General features: G+C 39.6%; 1 protein-coding gene across 1 annotated transcript in view; it reads right to left on the reverse strand.

Annotated features, from left to right (window-relative positions):
* LOC114650267 (cytochrome b-245 heavy chain) overlaps window positions 1-20,149 on the reverse strand; it is a 72,889-nt gene that overhangs the window by 43,676 nt on the left and 9,064 nt on the right. Inside the window, exon 4 of the mRNA XM_028799796.2 lies at window positions 13,343-13,427. Coding sequence (XP_028655629.1) covers window positions 13,343-13,427 — 85 coding nt within the window. The remainder of the gene's footprint in view (window positions 1-13,342; window positions 13,428-20,149) is intronic.

A 20,149-nucleotide genomic window follows, 5' to 3' on the forward strand; every position in this document is an offset into this window, starting at 1 on the left:
CACACCCCAGAGGTGCATATTACAACAATGTCCTGTTAAGGAGCGAAATATACTGGATCTACAAATTGGGAACACTTAGTCTATGTGGACCAGATGAGCTCTTTGAAGTAAGTAATTATCTTCGACTGTTTGGCAAGAGTAAAAACAGCCCTCATGAATCACCATTTTTGGAGCCAGAAAACCTTCTTGGTTTTCCTGTTAACTTTTGTTGTTTTCCTGTCTTAGTCAGACCCTGTATGAATAAGTAAGTTATTTACTATTATGTATTAGTATTATGTACCTTTCACTTATTTACTGTTGCCCTATAATAATATAATAAAAATGTATTAAAACATTTGGATATTTGTTTATTTTACACACCAGATTTATTATTATTCTTCACTATTATTGAACTACTGTACTTGGGTCAATGAACTTATGATTTTGTTCATCAGAATGCAATTATGACTAGTCAAAATAAGCTTTTAAGTGTTAAAATGGCTTTTCATAATAGAACTGCATAAAAAGCCAAAAATACAAATATAGATGTCGTAAATATGAAAAAGTTGTTTCTATAAGTTCTATTTTTCCCTCTCTGTATAGAAAGATGTATTGTTTTTCCTGTTAGACTGTATGTACATTACTCCATGCAGATGCAGAAACAACAAATAACTGAACAAATAACTACTGACTGGATATACAGTAACTCACCATTCAGGATGTTAACCCTTTCAGATAGGTGTGACTGCTCATGAAATTTGTCTACTGCATCCACTAGGCCCCAAAACCCTTCCCTTTTTCACTTCTCTTTTCGCCATGTCCCCCTTTTGCTGTACTTCTGCTATACTCATTTAGATACCACTTGGCACACTTGAGAATACAGACAGGTGTCAGTTGTTTTGATATCTGTTAGTTTAAACTCCTGAGGTTTATTAGTTGATTCAATGGTTAAAGCAATGAACTCATACCACAAAAAAGTGCTCTCTATGTCCCTAATTTGTAAAACATTTAAAGGCCAAGACCCTTATGGGCAATGGAGCTTCTTTGAATACACTGCACAACAAAGTTTTTGCTTCTTGAACACTGTTGGGTGTTTCTTATAGATTTTTGGGTGCTGATCACGAAAATCAAAATTTACCCATCACGTACCGTTTCTGAGAAATCTTCAGTTTTGTCATGATTTTTTCTTATTTTTGTATTCAAACATTTTCGCTCCCGTAAATGACTTATCAACAACGGTTTGGGCAGCCTGGGCGTGTCCAGGCATGGAATCAGACCAGGTTGGAAGGTGTTCTGTGGAAGTTGACATCCTGAGCATGCCTGGGCAGGTCTGAACGGGCTTGACGCTGTCTCAGCATGCTATAAAGGTGGCTTGCATACACCGATCCTGCTCATTTGGTTAATATAGATAGTCAGTGTGTATGTATAGTATCAGTATAGTAAAGTATAGTATCTGTAGCAATATAACAGTAAGTAAGCTTGATGCTATAGATATTTTGGTGTTGGGCGATATGTCTCGTCAATGTCGTAACAGCTGCGATACATTCTGCTATATCTGTGGCGAATATACACTTGCACCTCAGAGACGTTGGATGACTGCTCTTGTGAAGAAAGCTTATCATCTGTATTTCGGCTGCAAAACTGGTTATCAAGACAAGGAATGGGCGCCTCACATTTGCTGTGCAACATGTGCTGTCAGTCTGAGAGCCTGGCTCAGAGGCACTTGAAAGACGATGCCATTTGCTGTTCCGATGATATGGCGAGAACAGAAAGACCATGTGACGGACTGTTACTTCTGTTTGACTAATGTGTCTGGTTTCTCTGCCAAAAACAAGAAGTCAATTGAATATCCTAATCTGCCTTCAGCAATGAGACCCGTGCCACATGACGATAGTCTTCCAATTCCAAAACCACCAGAGGATTGGACCTTAGACGAACCAAATGAAGAAACTGCAATGCAGGGTACTGACAGTGACATTGACCCAGATTTTGAACCGTGCTCATTAGGCGATCCACATCTGATAACACAGTCTGAATTGAACGATATGGTCAGATATTTGGGTCTGTCAAAAGCAAAAGCCGAGCTGCTAGGTTCAAGACTGCAGGAATGGTGTTTGCTGTCACCAGGTACAAAAATTTCTGTGTTTTGAGGCCAACATCATGATATAACCAAATTTTTTTGACAAGTCGACAGTCTCTGTTTCTTTTGTGACATTGAAGGATTGTTCTCGGCTTTGGGTTGTGATCACAACCCGGAAAAGTGGCGTCTCTTCATTGATTTGTCAATATTAAGCCTGAAAGCTGTTTTGCTACATAATGGCAACGTTTATCCTTCAGTACCTGTTGGCTATGCATCACACATGAAAGAAACGTATGAGAATATGGAACTGTTGCTGAAGCACGTCCAGTATAGCAGGTACACCTGGAATATCTGTGGAGATCTTAAAAGTCGTTACTCTGTTACTAGGACTGCAGCTCGGCTATACAAAGTACTGTTGTTTCATCTGTGAATGGGACAGCCGTGCCAAAGAGTTGCACTATTCTCGAGAGAACTGGCCACTCTGTAAAAAGTTAGTTCTAGGACAGAAAAACGTGGCATATGAATTGCTTGTCGACCCGGCAAAGATATTTTTGCCTCCTCTTCACATAAAACTGGGACTCATGAAGAATTTCGTGAAAACACTGAAAAAGGAAGGTGAAGGTTTTCGTTATTTAAGACAGATGTTCCCAAGCATAACTGATGCCAAGATCAAAGAGAGCATTTTTGTTGACCTCCAGATCAGACATGTTATGAATGACAAGCAGTTTTAAGATCTGTTAGTTGGGCCGGAAAAAATTGGCCTGGAAAGCCTTCAAAGATGTTGTTGACAATTTTCTGGGCAATTACAGAGCCCCAAACTACATTCAGCTGGTGGACAAACTTCTCAAAGCATACAAGACAATGAAGTGATTCATTTCCTCCACTCACACTTGGACTTCTTCCCCACAAATCTCGGTGCTGTCAGTGACAAACACGGTGAAAGGTTTCACCAGGACATTGCTACGATGGAGAAACGATACCAGGGCAACTGGAATCTGTCAATGTTTGCTGACTACTGTTGGACACTACAATGTGATGCACCACACATTGAATACAAAAGAAAATCAGGAGCAAAACTCTTTTAATTCTGTTGAAAATAATAGCTTATGCGAAACATAAACGTGACTAAATACGTTATTGTCAGTAAACACATAAATGTCTGTTTCTCAGACAAAAAACTTTTCAGGAAGCAAGACTTTTCAAAAAAAATTGTTGTTGTGCATTGATATGTTCTGCTGTACCTGATACACCCTCAACGAAAGAGGCTTTAAGGCTTGTTTCACAATAGGGTTAACTGCATCTGCATCTGAGTTAAGTAATTTGGAATTCCAAATTAAATGTGTTTGAACAATACAATTCCAAACTTCCCAGGATGTGGCCTGCCAAAATCAACAACTGCAGACTACAGCCTGCTATATGAATTATTCTGGAGTGCTGTTACCATACTTTAGCACTGCTTGTTCAATAGTACTTGAAGGAAGAGTTACATTTTATGTAGCAGGATCCAGTGGATCAAGACTTTAATATGAGTTCAACAAGAACACGGGACACAGCTGAAGGGTAAATTTTACACAAACATAAGGAAGTTTTTCTTCACACAGAGAACCACAAAATATGTTGCTAAGTAGTGTGGTAGAGAGTAGGGATTTAGGGACCATTAAAGTTAGACTTGATGTTATTTTGGAAAAATTAAGCTGATAGGACTGGCGGGTTTTGTTGGGCTGAATGGCCTGTTCTCGTCCAGATTTTTTTTAACGTTCTAGTAAATAAATAGAAGAAGAAGTACTTGGAGTGCACCATAAAAGCACATTTTATTATTTGAGAATACAGTTTGTGGTAGCCAACCCGGACACAGACAGGTGGACACCGTAGGTACAACACCCAACACACGTTTATTCATATTATTTACAGTGAAACAGCACACAACCCAATACTCCCCCAAAGTCCAGGCCTCACTACAATGCCTCTCTCTCTCTCTAGGTCTGCCTCCACTCCTCTCCTCCCGCGCTCTTGCCTTCTTCCTCCTGACTCCAGCCATCGAATGGAGGGAGGCGGCCCCTTTTATATCCACCCGGATGTGCTCCAGGTGCCTCCCAACGAGCTCCTGCTGGCACTCCCTGGTGTGGCAGAAGTGCCGGCTGTGCACCCGGAATCACTCCGGGTGTCCCTGGTCTTCGTCCCCCCAGCACTTCTGGGTGTGGCAGAAGTGCTGAGGGCCAGGGCTCTTCAAGCATCAGGGCGCCCCCTGGCGGTGACCACGGCCCCTATAGGGTTGAGCCTCTATGCTCCTTCCCCGTGGTCCCCATAGCCACCAGGGCGGTCGCCCCCTCATGGTCTGGAGGAGGCGTAATCCCTCCTCCGGTCCTTCCGGGCGTCCCGGCTGGGAACCACCCCCAGCCGCTCGCCACAAGTTTTAAATAGAAATAACTGCCTCAGGTCATAAGGAACATAGGTAACTGCATCTGGAGTGCCATTAGAAGCTGCTATTGATTGATGTAGTCACACATTTACTTTATAAACTATATAGTGACTGCTTAGCAAAGTTTCCACCCTTGGAGTGTTTGAAGAGAAGCATACAACTCCCTGTCACCCACTGCAGGCCACATATTCAGAAATGAATTTGTGCTGAGATTTTGGCTGCATCTGTGTTGAATCAAATGGATCATGAAGTCCCTGCTCTCATATTAAGTCAAATCATATCTCCACTTCTGAAGTTGAAAAGATCAACCATGTCCAGGGTTTTGGTGTTACATGTCATTGTAGATGAGAATTTGAGACATTATAATAAAAGCAGTTCTTACAACAACTACACTGAATTTTACTAAATTAGGTTGAATGCTCGTGGCGTGTCCTTGTTCCTGAGAAATTCTAAAGCTATTTTAAGCTACTCGGTTACAGTGGTGTCTCTGCATTAAGGACAAGTGTGGCACTGCCCCACATCTCTTAAAAGAGCACACTGCTTTGTAAAAAAAATTAGTACGTTTTATTAATTTTACATATTTTACATTTTTTTATAGTAAACCCAAATTAGTCATCATTATCTTTTTTCATTTTTCCATGATATGCCCATAAATGAGACAATTTGCACAAAACTAATTTTGAAGTGAAACTTGTAACCAGTAACAGAAACTTTGTAACCAGTGAAATCTCTTTTGCAGATTTTTTTCTGTTGTGCACAGGTATGGGGAAATTCATTCTGGTGCAGAAAATAGAAAGAGGGATACAGACAAGTGCAATTGCTTGCAAGAACTTCTCTGCTACTGAAATCAATTGGCCTGGATGTGTGACTGCAGATGTGTAACCGGAAGGATCCTGGATTGGATCAGCTTATGGAGGTGTGGAAGGTAAGCACAAATGGCGTCACCACTCGCCTGAAGTAAGTGGTGCGAACTGTAAGGCAGGCAGTTGGCACAAGGCAGATAAGAGTACATAGAGCAGCATTAAAGGAGTAGTGGAAAACTGGTAGGTGAGAACAGAATTTGAGGGGGATCAAAGAAAGAAACACAAATTTTGAATGCAGAATAAACTTTACAGAGCAATATTCCTCACTTCATTTCTCTAACAACTGTAAATAACCCAAAAACTTACTTCATTTTTGTAAGTTTCATATTTTACAATCTTGAAACTAAACAAACGTAATGAATTAATTTCAAAAAACTGTATGTGAAATGAAACTATACTGTTTTGCTCATCACTATGCTCAATGCAACTTTGTATGGAGAAAAGTATTTCTTTTTGGAGTGTGTGAAATTTGCATCCTGAACTTTTTAGTTCTGCTTTAGGACTTGAAGGCTATAGCCATCTTAAGCAGCCAATTGATTTTTATGTGATGCAATTTAATTGGTACATGAACTTCACAGTTCATTGTTTTGGAGTAGTTGTCATCATTATCATGAACCAAGTTGATTACTTATGTACAATGCAATTTAGAACACTTTCTTCTTCTTTCTCTTTTGACTATTCCCGTTAGGGGTTGCCACAGTGGGTCATCTTCTTCCATATGTTCTTGTCCTCTGCATCTTACTCTGTTACACCCATCACCTGCATGTCCTATCTCATCACATCTATAAACCTTCTCTTAGGCCTTCCTCTATTCCTCTTGCCTGGCAGCTCTATCCTTAACATGCTTCTCCCAATATACCCAGCATCTCTCCTCTGTACATATCCAAGCCAACACAATCTCGCCTCTCTGACTTTGTCTCCAAACCATCCAACCTGAGCTGATCCTCTAATGTACTCATTTCTAATCCAGTCCATCCTTGTCACATCCAATGCAAATCTTAGCATCTTTAACTCTGCCACCTCCAGCTCTGTCTCCTGCTTTCTAGTCAATGCCATCATCTCCAACCCACATAACATAACATACTACCATCCTGTAGATCTTCCCTTTCACTCTTGCTGATACCCATCTGTCACAAATCACTCCTGACACTCTTTTCCATCCGTTCCACCCTGCCTGTACTCTCTTTTTCACTTATCTTCCACAATCCCCGTTATTCTGTACTGTTGATCCCAAGTATTTAAACTCATCCACTTTCGCCAACTCTACTCCCTGCATCTTTACCATTCCACTAACCTCCTCCCTCTCATTTACACGCATGTATTCTGTCTTGTTCCTACTAACCTTCATTCCTCTCCTCTCCTCTCTAGAGCATATCTCCACCTCTCCAGGGTCTCCTCAACCTGCTCCCTACTATCACTACAGATCACAATGTCATCAGCAAACATCATAGTACATGGGGACTCCTGTCTAATCTCATCTGTCAACCTGTCCATCACCATTGCAAATAAGAAAGGGCTCAGAGCAGTTGAATGCATCTGTCACTCCTACCGCAGACCTCACTACTATCACACTTCCCTCATACATATCCTGTACAACTCTTACGTACTTCTCTTTATTCATTTAAAAAATAACTGGAAAGTGAAGAATACTCATTTCATTTCTCCTTTTGGTGTTATTTGATGTTGATGTTGAAATATTTTCTTTTAATACTGTCCTTTGTTGGTTGTAATGTGATACTATGTTGATAGTGATTGTTCTTTTAATGGCATTATTTGGCTGATTTTATCATCGTTGGTACTGCTGAGTACATTGTGAAACTCATTGGTTCTCTCACATCCTCGTGCAAGATTTACTGGAAGCCATCTCCTTCCTTGGCCACCTTCCAGTGCTGTACCACCACTCTAATCTTCCAGTGCTGTTTCCATGCAGTTGGAATGATCTTTTCTCTGCCTGCACATTCACACCACCAGCTGTACCTCACAACATTTGCTTGAGGTGAAGGTCAGCCCCATCTGCACACATCTTTATGAGTCGATGTGAACAGGGATCCTTTTTGAGATTTGCGAATGGACATCTTCCCAGGTCATATGAAAGTGTAGCAATTCAGTTAAAAGAAGTAAAAGATGTAGTGTGTACACTCTTAAAAATAATGCTTCTTTAGTGGCATTTTATTGTTCATTGGCATTTTATTTACTGGGTTGTGTGGTTCCTCATGGAACTACTGCTTGACAAAGCACCATTTCATTCTAGGAAGGGTTCTTTGCATATGAAGTTGGTTTATTATGCTATGCAGAACTTCCTATGTGTGGAATAAACCTGAAATCTATAATATATGGTGAATTACCTAGCAGGGCACTAATAGATTAAGAAAACCTAGACTTGACCTGTGTTATTGTATTCAGCAAGAGTCCTTTTAAAATCTGGACCCAGTGGGATTTCACAAATCTGTTATCATTTCTTCATAGTTATTTACTGTATGGAGCTTGTTACAGATCTATTCTGTCTGGAACCATCATGTGGCTGGGTCTTTTAGAAAAAAAATGGTTCCCCTATAGCATCAATCTGAAGAACCACTCTGGCATATTTATTTTTAAGAGTGTAGATGAATGCAAAATTGTGGAAATCCAAAAAGCAAAGGGGTTATGGAAAGTGTAATCCAAAGTAGGTGATGTGTGTTAGGAATCAGTTTTTTTTGACAGTTATGCTAAAACTAGGGGGCTCCGCCCCCTGCTCGCTTTGCTCGCCAACCCCTGGTGTTGGGAATGACAAAGAGCGTGATGTATGAATGAGATATAGAATAGTGTGAAGGTGTAGATGATGCACATAGAAAGCAAACAATAAAGTGTGTGGCACAGTGTAAAGGTTTATTGGAAAATTTCTTTGTACACGCCGTTTAAGTGTAAAAGGTAATTCCAGGTCAGAACTTGTAATGTCAATGAAGATGGTTATTGTCGTGATCAGAGTCAAGTTTGTCAGAGCTTAGAAAGAGTTGTGTCTCTCCAGGAAGTAATGGAATGACTTGGGTATTTATGTTTTCCACATTAATATTTTTTGGACATAATATAGTGCGTTGTGTTAAAAGGGGCATTTGGTCTAATGACATTGCTGTTCCAAATCTGTCTGTAACTAAGTCATCGCAGATAAAGGCTTGAGGAATTGTAATAATATCTGGGTGAAGTCCATCTGTATTGGTGAGTGTACCATCTCCCAGTTGTAATAAGCAATTGTTATAATCTGGTTCTGGACATCGTATGTTTTGTACTAACTGTATCTTTTGAAAGCAATGCCAATTGTCTGTGTATTTTAAGGTGCACTGAACAATAGCTGAGCGCATGGTATGTGGAAGAATAGCTAAGCACTGTCTAAAATCTCCTCCTAATAAAAGTACCTTTCCTCCAAAGGGAATATTATTATTCATAAACGTTTGTAGAAGTTTATGAATGGTGTTGAGTAAGTGACTGGATGCCATTGTACATTCATCAATAATTAACAGTTTTGCAAGACGGATGTCACGTGCAGTGCCACTGTTAATGTTCATAGTGGATACCGATTTGTAGGATCTAATGCAGTTCATAAAGATTTCACTTTCAGGTACATCGTTAGTTAGAAGCTTCTGTAGATATTCAGGATATGAATGTAAAGGAGGCAGTCTAATTTGACCCTTTTGACAACAACGTGTAAATGTATTACTTGTATTGCCAGTTGTTTCTTCAGGGAAGTGAAGTGAATGACAATGATTGCAAATGACATTTATTAATCCGAATGAATTTTCCTGAATAGTGGAATCATTATTGAACGCGTTGTCAGCTAAGTGGCGTAAGCGTTTAGCAGGTGTCTGTCGTTAATGTCTGTGACCTGTATGTTTTGCTTGTGCCGTTTGAGAGGCGCGTCGTTGTATGTCCAGTATTTGGGACGTGTTGTTTTGGAGCTGTAATCGATTTGCCTGTGCTGTGTGAGAAGCCCGTTGTAGTCTACTGCGTGCATTGTTTGTATTGAGCCTTGCTCGTTTTTGTATGTCGGTCAGTTGAGCTTTCTCTTTTTGGAGCCTTGCCTACTTGTTTTTCGGCATTCCAGATGCGCGGTGTAGATGTCTGCGTTTATTTATTTTGTCCCTTCGCTGCCGTTAACGTATGTCTGAGACGGGAGGTGTTTCGTTTTGAATCCGTGCCTGTTGCGATGCAGCACTTTGATTGATAGATTGCGTCATCTGGATCTAGGATGTAGATTTGTGCATATTTGCGTTGTTGATTTGTTTCAGGGTGCACTCTTCCAATGCGATGCAATATTTGTCCACATATGCGAAAGCAGTATGGGCCATTGCCTTTTGGTGGCCTGATATGTACTCCGGTAGATGCAAAAGCAAATGAACTATTGTAGGATCTAATGCAGTTCATAAAGTTTTTACTTTCAGGTATATCGTTAGTTAGAAGCTTCTGTAGATATTCAGGATATGAATGTAAAGGAGGCAGTCTAATCTGACCCTTTTGACAACAACGTGTAAATTCATTACTTGTATTGCCAGTTGTTTCTTCAGGGAAGTTAAGTGAATGACAATGATTGCAAATGACATTCATTAATCCCAATGAATTTTCCTCAATAGTGGACTCATTATTGAACGCGTTGTCAGCTAAGTGGCGCAAGCGTTTAGCAGGTGTCTGGCGTTGATGTCCGTGACGTGTATCTTTTGCTTGTGCCGTTTGAGAGGCGTGTTGTTGTATGTGTAGTATTTGGGACGCGCTATTTTGGAGGTGTAATCGATTCGCCTGTGCTGTGCGAAAAGTCCATTTCAGTCTACGTCGTGCATTGTTTGTATCGAGCCTTGTCCGTTTTTGTATGTCGGTCAGTTGAGCTTTCTGCTTTTGGAGCCTTGCTTGCTTGTTTTCCGGCAGTTCACATGCGCGTTGTAGACGTCTGCGTTCATTTATGCTGTCTCTTCGCTCCCGTTTTTGTATGTCTGAGACTCGAGGTCTTTCGGTTTGAACTCGTGCCTGTTTCGATGCAGCACTTTGAGACCCGCGCTGTATGCGTCTACGTTCATTGTGTCTGTCCATTTGGGCACGTCTCTGTAACGGGGTTAGTTGAGCTTTGCGTTTTTGGAGCCGAGACATTTTTTCTCCCGGAGTTTCAGAAGCGCGTTGTATGCGCCGCCGTGTATTTTGTTTTTTCATGCGGGTTCGTGTGTTTGGTCCCGTTATCTGAGCCGTATCGTTTTGTACCCGTGAGCATGTATTCATGACTTGTTTGTTCTTCAGCGTGAGAAATATGGATAAGTAATAAGTAGGATCGCACTCACTGTTAATATGGAGCCTTTTCTGCAGTTGAACGGTTAATAGTGCTTTATTGTAAGGAGATCCACCTATGCTGCATAGTGTGAAGGTGTTGAAATGACGTATGTTTAATACGGACGGTTCCTTTAGAAATGGGGCTTTGGGTGTCACTTCTTATTGATGTTAGTGTGTTTGTGGGTCTGAATCGTCGTTGTTGTGAACGTTTCGTGTGCCATGTCCGTAGTCTGTCCCGTTTCGTCTCTAATGGCCTTGGGGTGGCGGTCACGGCTTCTTTTTTTTGGTGTGGTAGGAGCTTGTTGAATCCTCCTCTTTGTGTGCATCCCGTTTTGTGTGCAATGGGATTCGTGCGGCGCTGTGTGCTTTGCCGGCGTCTGGGGGGGGGGGGGATGTTGCTTGGAGGGGGGGGTGGGATTGGTGGGGCGCGAGCGTCTTCTTTCTTTTTGTGTGCCAGGGGCTTGTTGAATCCTCCTCTTTGTGTGTGTCCCGTCCGTTGCTTGTGGTGGGGGGGGGGGGGGGGGGTGGTGGTTGCAGGTTCTTTTTTTTTGTGTGCCAGGGGCTTGTTGAATCGTCCTCTTTGTGTGTGTCCCGTCCGTTGCTTGTAGGGGGGGGGGGGTGCTTGTAGGTGGGTGTGGGATTTGTGGGGCGCGAGCGGCTTCTTTTTTTTTGTGTGCTAGTTTCGTGTGCAATGGCTTTCGTGCGGCGCTGTGTGTTTCGCCTGCGTTTGACTCCTTTTTTCTGTGCTGACTCCTTTTTTCTGTGGTCGCGGCGCCTCATTTCTTTGACTCCTTTTTTCTGTGCTCACTCCTTTTTTCTGTGGTCGTGGCCGCCTCTCGCGGCGCCTCATTTCTTGGGGAGCCTGCGCAGTACGTCTTTTTGCGGCTATGGCCCATGGCCGGATGTCCATGCGTCCATCCGGTTTAGCATTCTCAGTTAGTAATGTGGATTATGACTTTAAAGCAGGTTAAGTTTGCAAATAACACTTCTTACAGTCAGCAGAATCATTACAATTGCATCTAGAAAAAATATACACTTGGACAAATATGTGACAAATTAAATTTAATGTAAATAAACGTGTCATAGATAGGAAGAAAAATTTTAGGTATGGGTAAAAAATAGTGGATCTAAAACTTGAAAGTACACATTATGAGTCATAATGGAGTCATTACAATCCACATCTACACAGTGAATAGAAGTACTGAAGTGGGCTAAGAGGATCTTGGGTTACACAACACACTGTGTCGAGTAGAAACCAGTGGAGGCTTTCCTTAAATTATATAACCCACTACTGAAGTTTTAGGTGGAGTTTTTCATCATCATATTACAAAAAAATTATTGTACTGCTTCAGAAAGGACAGAGAAGAGGAGAGAAATGTTAGAACTTTTCAGTTTAAACAAGCAAGGGTTAAGAGGAGAGGAGATATTTGTTAATAATGATTTTTTTAGAAACAGAGGATCAGAGGGCCATTCTTATCCACACAGATTTCTGAATTTGGACTTAACAGAGTCAAGTTTGGAAAAACTTAATTTAGCATTTGTCGATGAATCTTGAAGGTTACTAACAGGTCTGAAAACCAAAGCTGAAATTGACCCCTCTCTCTTTTTTGCTCAGGGCAAGCAAATACACATTCAGGCACTGGGACACATTCTCACAAACACGTGATTGTACGATTCTTTGCCTGTGTGCAAAGTGCTTGAGTTGATATGCTGTGTGCTGTGAAGTGCAGTTATTTTATAAATCTCTAATACTTTTTGAAAGTGGGGAGTATCTGATTACCATAACAACTAGAAAAGCTGGCATTATAAAATGAGTATATGCAGCTTGTGTAAAGACTTTAAAGCTACCTTTCAAATTATATGATAATACAAGACAATATAACCAGCACAAAAATATTTACTGTAGATTTTTTGATGATCTAATAGCAGTTACTATAATAGACTATATTTTATTTCCATATCAGATAGTAAAAAGTACCGTACCAACACATTTGTAACAATGCGTGTTGATTTTAACTGGCTTTTCTCTGTTTTTTACAAGAAAAAGGTGGCACAGACCCAATCAATTATGTTCTAACAGGAAATAAAAAAGCAACTTGTCCCAATCCCTCCAATGAAGAAAAATAGGGTCTTGAACCACTGTAGCCACTGTATTGTTAAAATTTCTTGTAATTAGTTACCTTAAAATGATTTCTTCAACTTTAACAAGGAAGCACAGATGGAAGCTGGTTAAGGGTAAATTTCTCACAACAGTCCAAAATTTTTCTACACACGCAGAGAAGCATAGATTAATGTAATAAGTTACCACATAGTGTGGTAGATCATAGTACTTTGCGGACATTCACATTTCAACTTAATAATATTCTGAAAGAGAGTAAGAGTTAGGGTTAGGGTTAGGGTTCATGTCAGAAGTTCTTTCTTACTTTTTGTAATTCTTTTGTGTTTGGGTGTGGTGGTGGTTGTTTTTGTTTGTTAGTTTACTATATCTTTTAAGCTTCCATAAAATCTTAATTTCCTCTTGGGATAAATTAAATGGGAGAAGCATCTGACATAGATAGATAGATAGATAGATAGATAGATAGATAGATAGATAGATAGATAGATCTTAAGTATAACTAACTCTTCAAAAACATCTGTAACAAATTAATTTAATTATATCTATATTTAAAATACAGCCCAAAGATTCAGATCAATAAAACAATAAATAAGAATGCTTACCAGTATGAAGTGCTATCATATATGCAACCAATTTATGGAAAGTAAGGTTTCTGTCCAGTTGCCTGGTCACGTTCCTGCTGAAGCACTTTGATTACAAAAAAAAAAACACACACAATATAAGAAACTGTTATTACATGATGAATCTTACACTCATTCATTCATTCATTCATTCATTCATTCATTCATTCATTCGTAGCCAGAGCTGATGAATGAGCAGAAGAGCAGAATTGAGCACAAAATAAGAACAAACCCTGGACTGGACACCAGTACATCAAAGCAAATACACAAAGCCATCTTAAAGACTATAATAAACCTACTGCATGCATCATTCAACGTAAAAATATAATACATTGAAATAATATAGCTATTAATGCTTAAAATGGACTATTAGACACAATAATTTCTTATGGTGGCAAAATGTAACTCTGCATTGGACTGGCTGAGTTAAGACAATTAATTGATGATAGATGGATTAATATTTTTACAGTTCAAAAACATTGCCATTTCTCTAACAAATTTTGAAATAACCTGCTCAGTGCAAAATATATACTGTCAGATTCTGAATCAGTAACATTTACTGTAATGCATTTTAAATATTTTTCAAAACTTTGTGCTTTTTGATCATTTTGAAAAATGCAGCATATTTACACACACTTTGATTTATAGATTCTGATACCATTACAGTATATTTAGAGATAACATTGCAGTTTATATTTTTCTAGAATTGTGGTTAAGAATTTATAAAAACATTAATGTATAGCATTGCTTCAGAAACCTCAGGTTGAATCCCCCTCATTCATTGTCCATTAAAAATGTAAACATTTTCTTTTTATTCGGTTTAGCTTTTCTTTGAGTGCTCCAGTTTTTCTGCCACATCTCTAAGACATGCATGTTGGTTGACATCACTAAATTGGTCCACTATTAGGGTGTTTGAATGTAATTTTGCCTTGTGATGAACTGATGTCTCATACAATATTGGTTTCTGCCTTGCATTCTTTACTTCTGGGTATTGGAAAGAGTTAAAACAAAACTGAGTGCCATTATGAACAATTCTGCACATCCTCTCTCTGACACATTAACACTGAGGACTTATAGCTAAAGAATTATTCATCATAAGTGTGTCAAGAAATGCAACAGGGGCTCCTTTATACCAACAGCTATATGTCTGCATAATGCCTCACTGGGACTGGGACTGCCAAGTCCAAAGTTTTCTTTCTTTTGAATTTTCTTGATTTTTAGTCATTCTGGTGTGTGTTCAGACCATTGTAGGTGTGTATTTATTTACTTCCTTACTTATCTACCGATTTAAGTAAAAAAAAATCTGTACATATTTAATATAAAATAGATAAAGGAACAGGATTCCAAGATTTTCAGTAACACTTGTCATATATAATACATTTTGATTTTAGGTTTTCTTAATGGCTAATTATTTTCTTCATTTCATATTTCAATGGCCACCCAATTCCAAATATTGCTACATTATTTCAAATAAATCTGTAATGAACTTTTCACCTTTCAAAAATAGGTTTTTCATGGTTTCTGCTAAATGCTAACTACAGTATAGCCTCACACTTCCATTTTTTGTTTACTGTTTATTCTCAGTTCTTTTAAAAGAAATTAAAAGAGGAACCATGTTTCCCTTTTTCCCACTTTAATAATTTATGACATTCAGGTGACACTTACATGACTGCCATTCAGGTGACACTTACATATTTAATGCACACAAATGCCATACTATATTTAAACAAATACCCACTTAGTGTTTAATTGTCTTTCATGAATTTTGTTAACCCCTTCATCACTAGAACAAATAAGTGATGTATGGGCTGTATTAACCACTAGGATATTCAGTATTGTAAATTGCTTTAATGTCATTGCTTTGATAAGATTTAAGTTTATGAGCCGTGTTTATTATCTGTTAAATAACACAATATAGTACAGATCATGTTTTATTATGTAGTTGTTCCGGGCATTTTAAAGGTTACATTTACAACTTATTCAAATCAATGTATTTTCATCCTGAAGTTGATTCAAAATGTAGTTTCAATGATTATTACTGGAACTAAATATGACCATAATAATCCTGTTTTAAGTCTCCACACTGGCTTTCACCTTTAAAATGTATTACAAATCCCTTCTTCTAACAAATAAAGGCATTAACGGCCTTGGCTCGCTTTATGCTACAGAACTTAGTAAAGTGTATATCAGATTTGTTATGATTTCAGAAATAAAATAGACCACTGTAGGAGACACAAACTTTAGCTTCAGACCCACCAGATGTTTCATATACTAGCTAATGTAAAGCATGTTCCAATGGTCTCAGCATTGGAAGCTGAAGACTCATTTGCATGGCATGGTGTATCAGTATTAGAGCTTCCAATTTGACTATTACTATTACAAATGCCTCTGAGTTGAGTTCTGTGTTCAAATCCTGCTTCTGACATTGTGTGACCATGAGCAAGTCACTTCACCTTCCTGTGCTCCAAGTGGAAAAACAAAAGAAGTGTAACCTATTGTAAATGCTGTAAGTCTCTTTGGATAAAAGTTTTAGCCAAATAATAATAATAATGAAATCATTACCCAGTATTACTAGAAAGCAGCTGGCAGCCAGAAGTGAGCCACACTTCCTTCTTCAGTAGGTCCTCGTGAACCTTAAATGTTGGATTTCTCCCAGAATTCAGTAATGATATTTTATTTCCTTCTATGCCAAATGTCAAGCTGTTCTGTTAGCTAAAGCTTGATTTTGCTTAATATTCATTATTATTTGCTTCATTTACCAGAGGATATTTCTTTATTTTTTAATGGTGGATGGTATTTTCCTTTATTTAATGTAGATTTGTTTTAAAATATTTTTTCATTTCCATTGCTCTTCAATGTTGTTTTGCACAGTGCATAGCCCAGAAAGGAGATAATACAACAGATTAGCTAATCAGCCCTAAACATATCTTTTAATTGATAAGCTCACAAATTTCTTTTAAATCAACTATATAAAAAGCTTGCTTTTTATGTTTTAATTAAATACTGGGAAGGGGTAGTCTTGATTCCTAAATGACAATACATGTCTACGGACAACCTGGTAAGAAATATAGAATGGTTAGCGGCTAAATCTTGTCTTTAAAGGCTACACCCGCAGGGCCTATTCCTAAAACACCTGAACCTGATTCCTACAGTCCATACACCATTAAATATGGTGTGTCGACTCTTAAGAATACTCATTTGGTTTGTTTCAAGAGTTGGGGAAAGTGAGTTATATGATGTTGACTCTGAGCCAAAGTAAGGTGGGAGGTGCAGTATTAAATGTCTATTCAGTGAAGAAGGCAGACGAGAGTGTGGAAAGACCTGAAAAAAATCAGGGTGTCGGCAGGGGTGTTGTATGGTGGCCAAGCAAGGAGTTGGAAGACTGCATGAACCCCACAACACCCAACCTGGTCATTATAATACATGTCCAAATCCTCTTATGCTAAATCTGCTTCCAAGAATGAATTTTCTTATAATGAACTGAAGTCATGGAAAGTCTCTTTACCAAGGTATTACACTAAAGGTGTAGCATGATGACATGTATATTTTGTTTTTGATGTGCTTGAAATAAGCTGTACCTTTATATGTGGTAGTTTTGTATTTAATGAGTGGTATATTCTGTTCTTTAACTTTGCCTTAGAAAGAACAAACTAGTTTGCATTATTATATTGTATTTATGTGGAGACATGGCCATGTAGCTTTGTGATGAGGATTACTTGTGTTCTGCTTTATGTGTCTTATTTACTCATTTACTGACACCCATTGCACCCCCAACCTACCTGGAACGGGGTTTCTCTCTGAATTGTTCTTCCCAAGATTTCTCCCATGTTTTCCCTACAAGGTTTTTTTTGGGGGGGAGTTTGTCTTTTCTTCTTTGAGAGTCAATCTGGGTGGCTGTCATAAAACATGGCCTGTTAAAGCCCATTGAGGCATTGCTTGTGTTATTTTAGGTTATGCAAGAAATAAATTGTTGTGGTTGTTGCGTCAAATGACCAAAAACAAGCGTAACAAATATACACAACATGGCAGAGGTCATGAATAAGTATATACAGGACATAGCTGACTAGTCAAAAAATATAAAACACAAAATGGTGTCACAAGAATAATGATTTTATATATAAATACACAGAAGTCAATGTATAAAAATTCTAAAATTTGAGCAAATAAGCTCATGGATGTTTACAACAAATATTTACAACATACATACAAATAATAGCAAATCAAATTTCTTTATTTGTAAAAATTGAGTGGCAGAGATATTCAACAATTAATTTCAAAGTAAGGTAATGGAATTGAAAGGAATGTTGAAAAGGTCTGCTTCACAGATGATCATTTAGTTTTATACGAAAAATGTAACATGAAGCAGAACTAAAAGTCAAAACAAAAATTGTTCTTAATTAAATCTTTTTTTAAAATGATTGCTCAAGTACTTGTCTCTTGCACAGGCTTTTTCCATTAAGAAGTCTCTCAAAGTTCAGAAAAGTGCGACTAAGCAGAACCATCTTTTATATACTGCTCAAAAAATTAAAGGAACACTTTTTAATCAGAATCTAGCATCAAGTCAATGAAACTTCTGGGATATTGATCTGGTCATTTAAGTAGCAGAGGGGGTCAGTCAGTCAGTCATTTTCCAACCTGCTATATCCTAACTACAGGGTCACGGGGGTCTGCTGGAGCCAGTCCCAGCCAGCACAGGGCGCAAGGCAGGAACAAACCCCGGGCAGGGCACCAGCCCACCGCAGGGTACACACACACACCAAGTACACACTAGGGACAATTTAGGATCGCCAGTGCACCTAACCTGTATGTCTTTGGACTGTGGGAGGAAACTGGAGCACCTGGAGGAAACCCACGCAGACACGGGGAGAACATACAAACTCCACGCAGGGAGGACCCGGGAAGCAAACCCAGGTCTCTTTACTGCAAGGCAGCGGCGCTACCACTGCGCCACCGTGCAGAGGGGGTTGTTAATCAGTTTCAGCTGCTTTCGTGTTAATGAAATTAACAACAGGTGCTCTAGAGGGGCAAGAATGAGATGACCCCCAAAACAGGAATGGTTTAACAGGTGGAGGCCTCTGACATTTTTCCATCCTCATATTGTTTGACAGTTTTTTCACTAGTTTTGCAGTTGGCTAAGGTCAGTGCAACTACTGGTAGCATGAGGCAATACCTGGACCCTACAGAGGTTGCACAAGTAGTCCAACTTCTCCAGGATGGCACATCAATACGTACCATTGCCAGAAGGTTTGCTGTGTCTCCCAGCACAGTCTCAATGGCATGAAGGAGATTCCAGGAGACAGGCAGTTACTCCAGGAATGCTGGACAGGGCCGTAGAAGGTCCTTAAACCCATCAGTAGGACTGGTATCTGTTCCTTTGGGCAAGTAGGATCAGGAAGCAGGCCATCGGTGTGAATATCTCTGACCAAACAATGACAAACAGACTTCATGAGGGTGGCCTGAGGGCCTGACATCCTCTAGTGGGCCCTGTGCTCATTGCTCGGCACTGTGGAGCTTGACTGCCATTTGCCATAGAATGCCAGAATTGGCAGGTCCACCACTGGCGCCATGTGCTTTTCACAAATGAGAGCAGGTTCACCCTGAGGACATGCGACAGACGTGAAAGGGTCTGGAGAAGCAATGGAGAACATTATGCTGCCTGTAACATTGTTCAGCATGACTGGCTTGGTGGTGGGTCAGTGATGGTCTGGGGAGGCATATCCATGGACAGACGCACAGACCTCTACAGGCTAGACAATGGCACCTTGACTGCTATTAGGTATCGGGACGAAATCCTTGGACCCATTGTCAGACCCTATGCTGGTGCAGTGGGTCCTGGGTTCCTCCTGGTGCATGACAATGCCCAGCCTCATGTGGTGAGAGTATGCAAGCAGTTCCTGGAGGATGATGGAATTGATACCATTGACTGGCCCCAACGCTCGCCTGACCTAAATCCAATAGAACACCTCTGGGACATTATGTTTCGTTCCATCCGATGCCATCAGGTTGCACCTCAGACTGTCCAGGAGCTCAATGATGCCCTGGTCCAGATCTGAGAGGAGATCCCCCAGGACACCATCCATCATCTCATTAGAAGCATGTCCTCACCAAAGTTGTCAGGCATGCCTACAAGCACGTGGGGGCCATACAAACTACTGAGTACGATTCTGAGTTGCTGCAATGAAATTTTGGCAAAATGGACTACCCTGCAGCATCATTTTTTCACTTTGATTTTTGAGGTGTCTTTGAATTCAGCCCTCTGTAGGTTGATAATTTTCATTTCCATCAAACAACGTGGCATCCTTTCATTCCTAACACATGACCCAGTCCATATCAGTATACATATCCAACAGGATTTTTTCCTGTTGAGATCTGATGTGTCTTCAAAGTGTTTCTTTAATTTTTTGAGCAATTTATTAAGGCCAATTAGTTTGACCAGAAGATGGTTTGAGGTCTTTTCAAGACCTGGGCAAATTCAGAACCAGGAGAAGAAGACCCAAGGGGACAATTCAAAAGAATTGTAAGAAAACACGCATAAATCATGGCCAAAAATGTCAAAAAACACCAGCAAACAAAACTAAGGCATTTAATCAAAAATCAAAGATCTAAAGAGAGCAAAAAGGTCCTAAGCATAATACATTTCATTTCCCTAACAATAGTAAATCACAGAGGTTTTTATTTTATCCAAAACTTGAAAACAGGACAATGCATGCTAGCATCTTAAACTAGTGTGAAATTACATGCCTGGCAAGAAGAGTCCTTGTCATAAACAACATGACCACAACCAAGCAA

The sequence above is a fragment of the Erpetoichthys calabaricus genome, chromosome 4 (assembly GCF_900747795.2).
Source record: "Erpetoichthys calabaricus chromosome 4, fErpCal1.3, whole genome shotgun sequence".
NCBI lineage: Eukaryota > Metazoa > Chordata > Cladistia > Polypteriformes > Polypteridae > Erpetoichthys > Erpetoichthys calabaricus.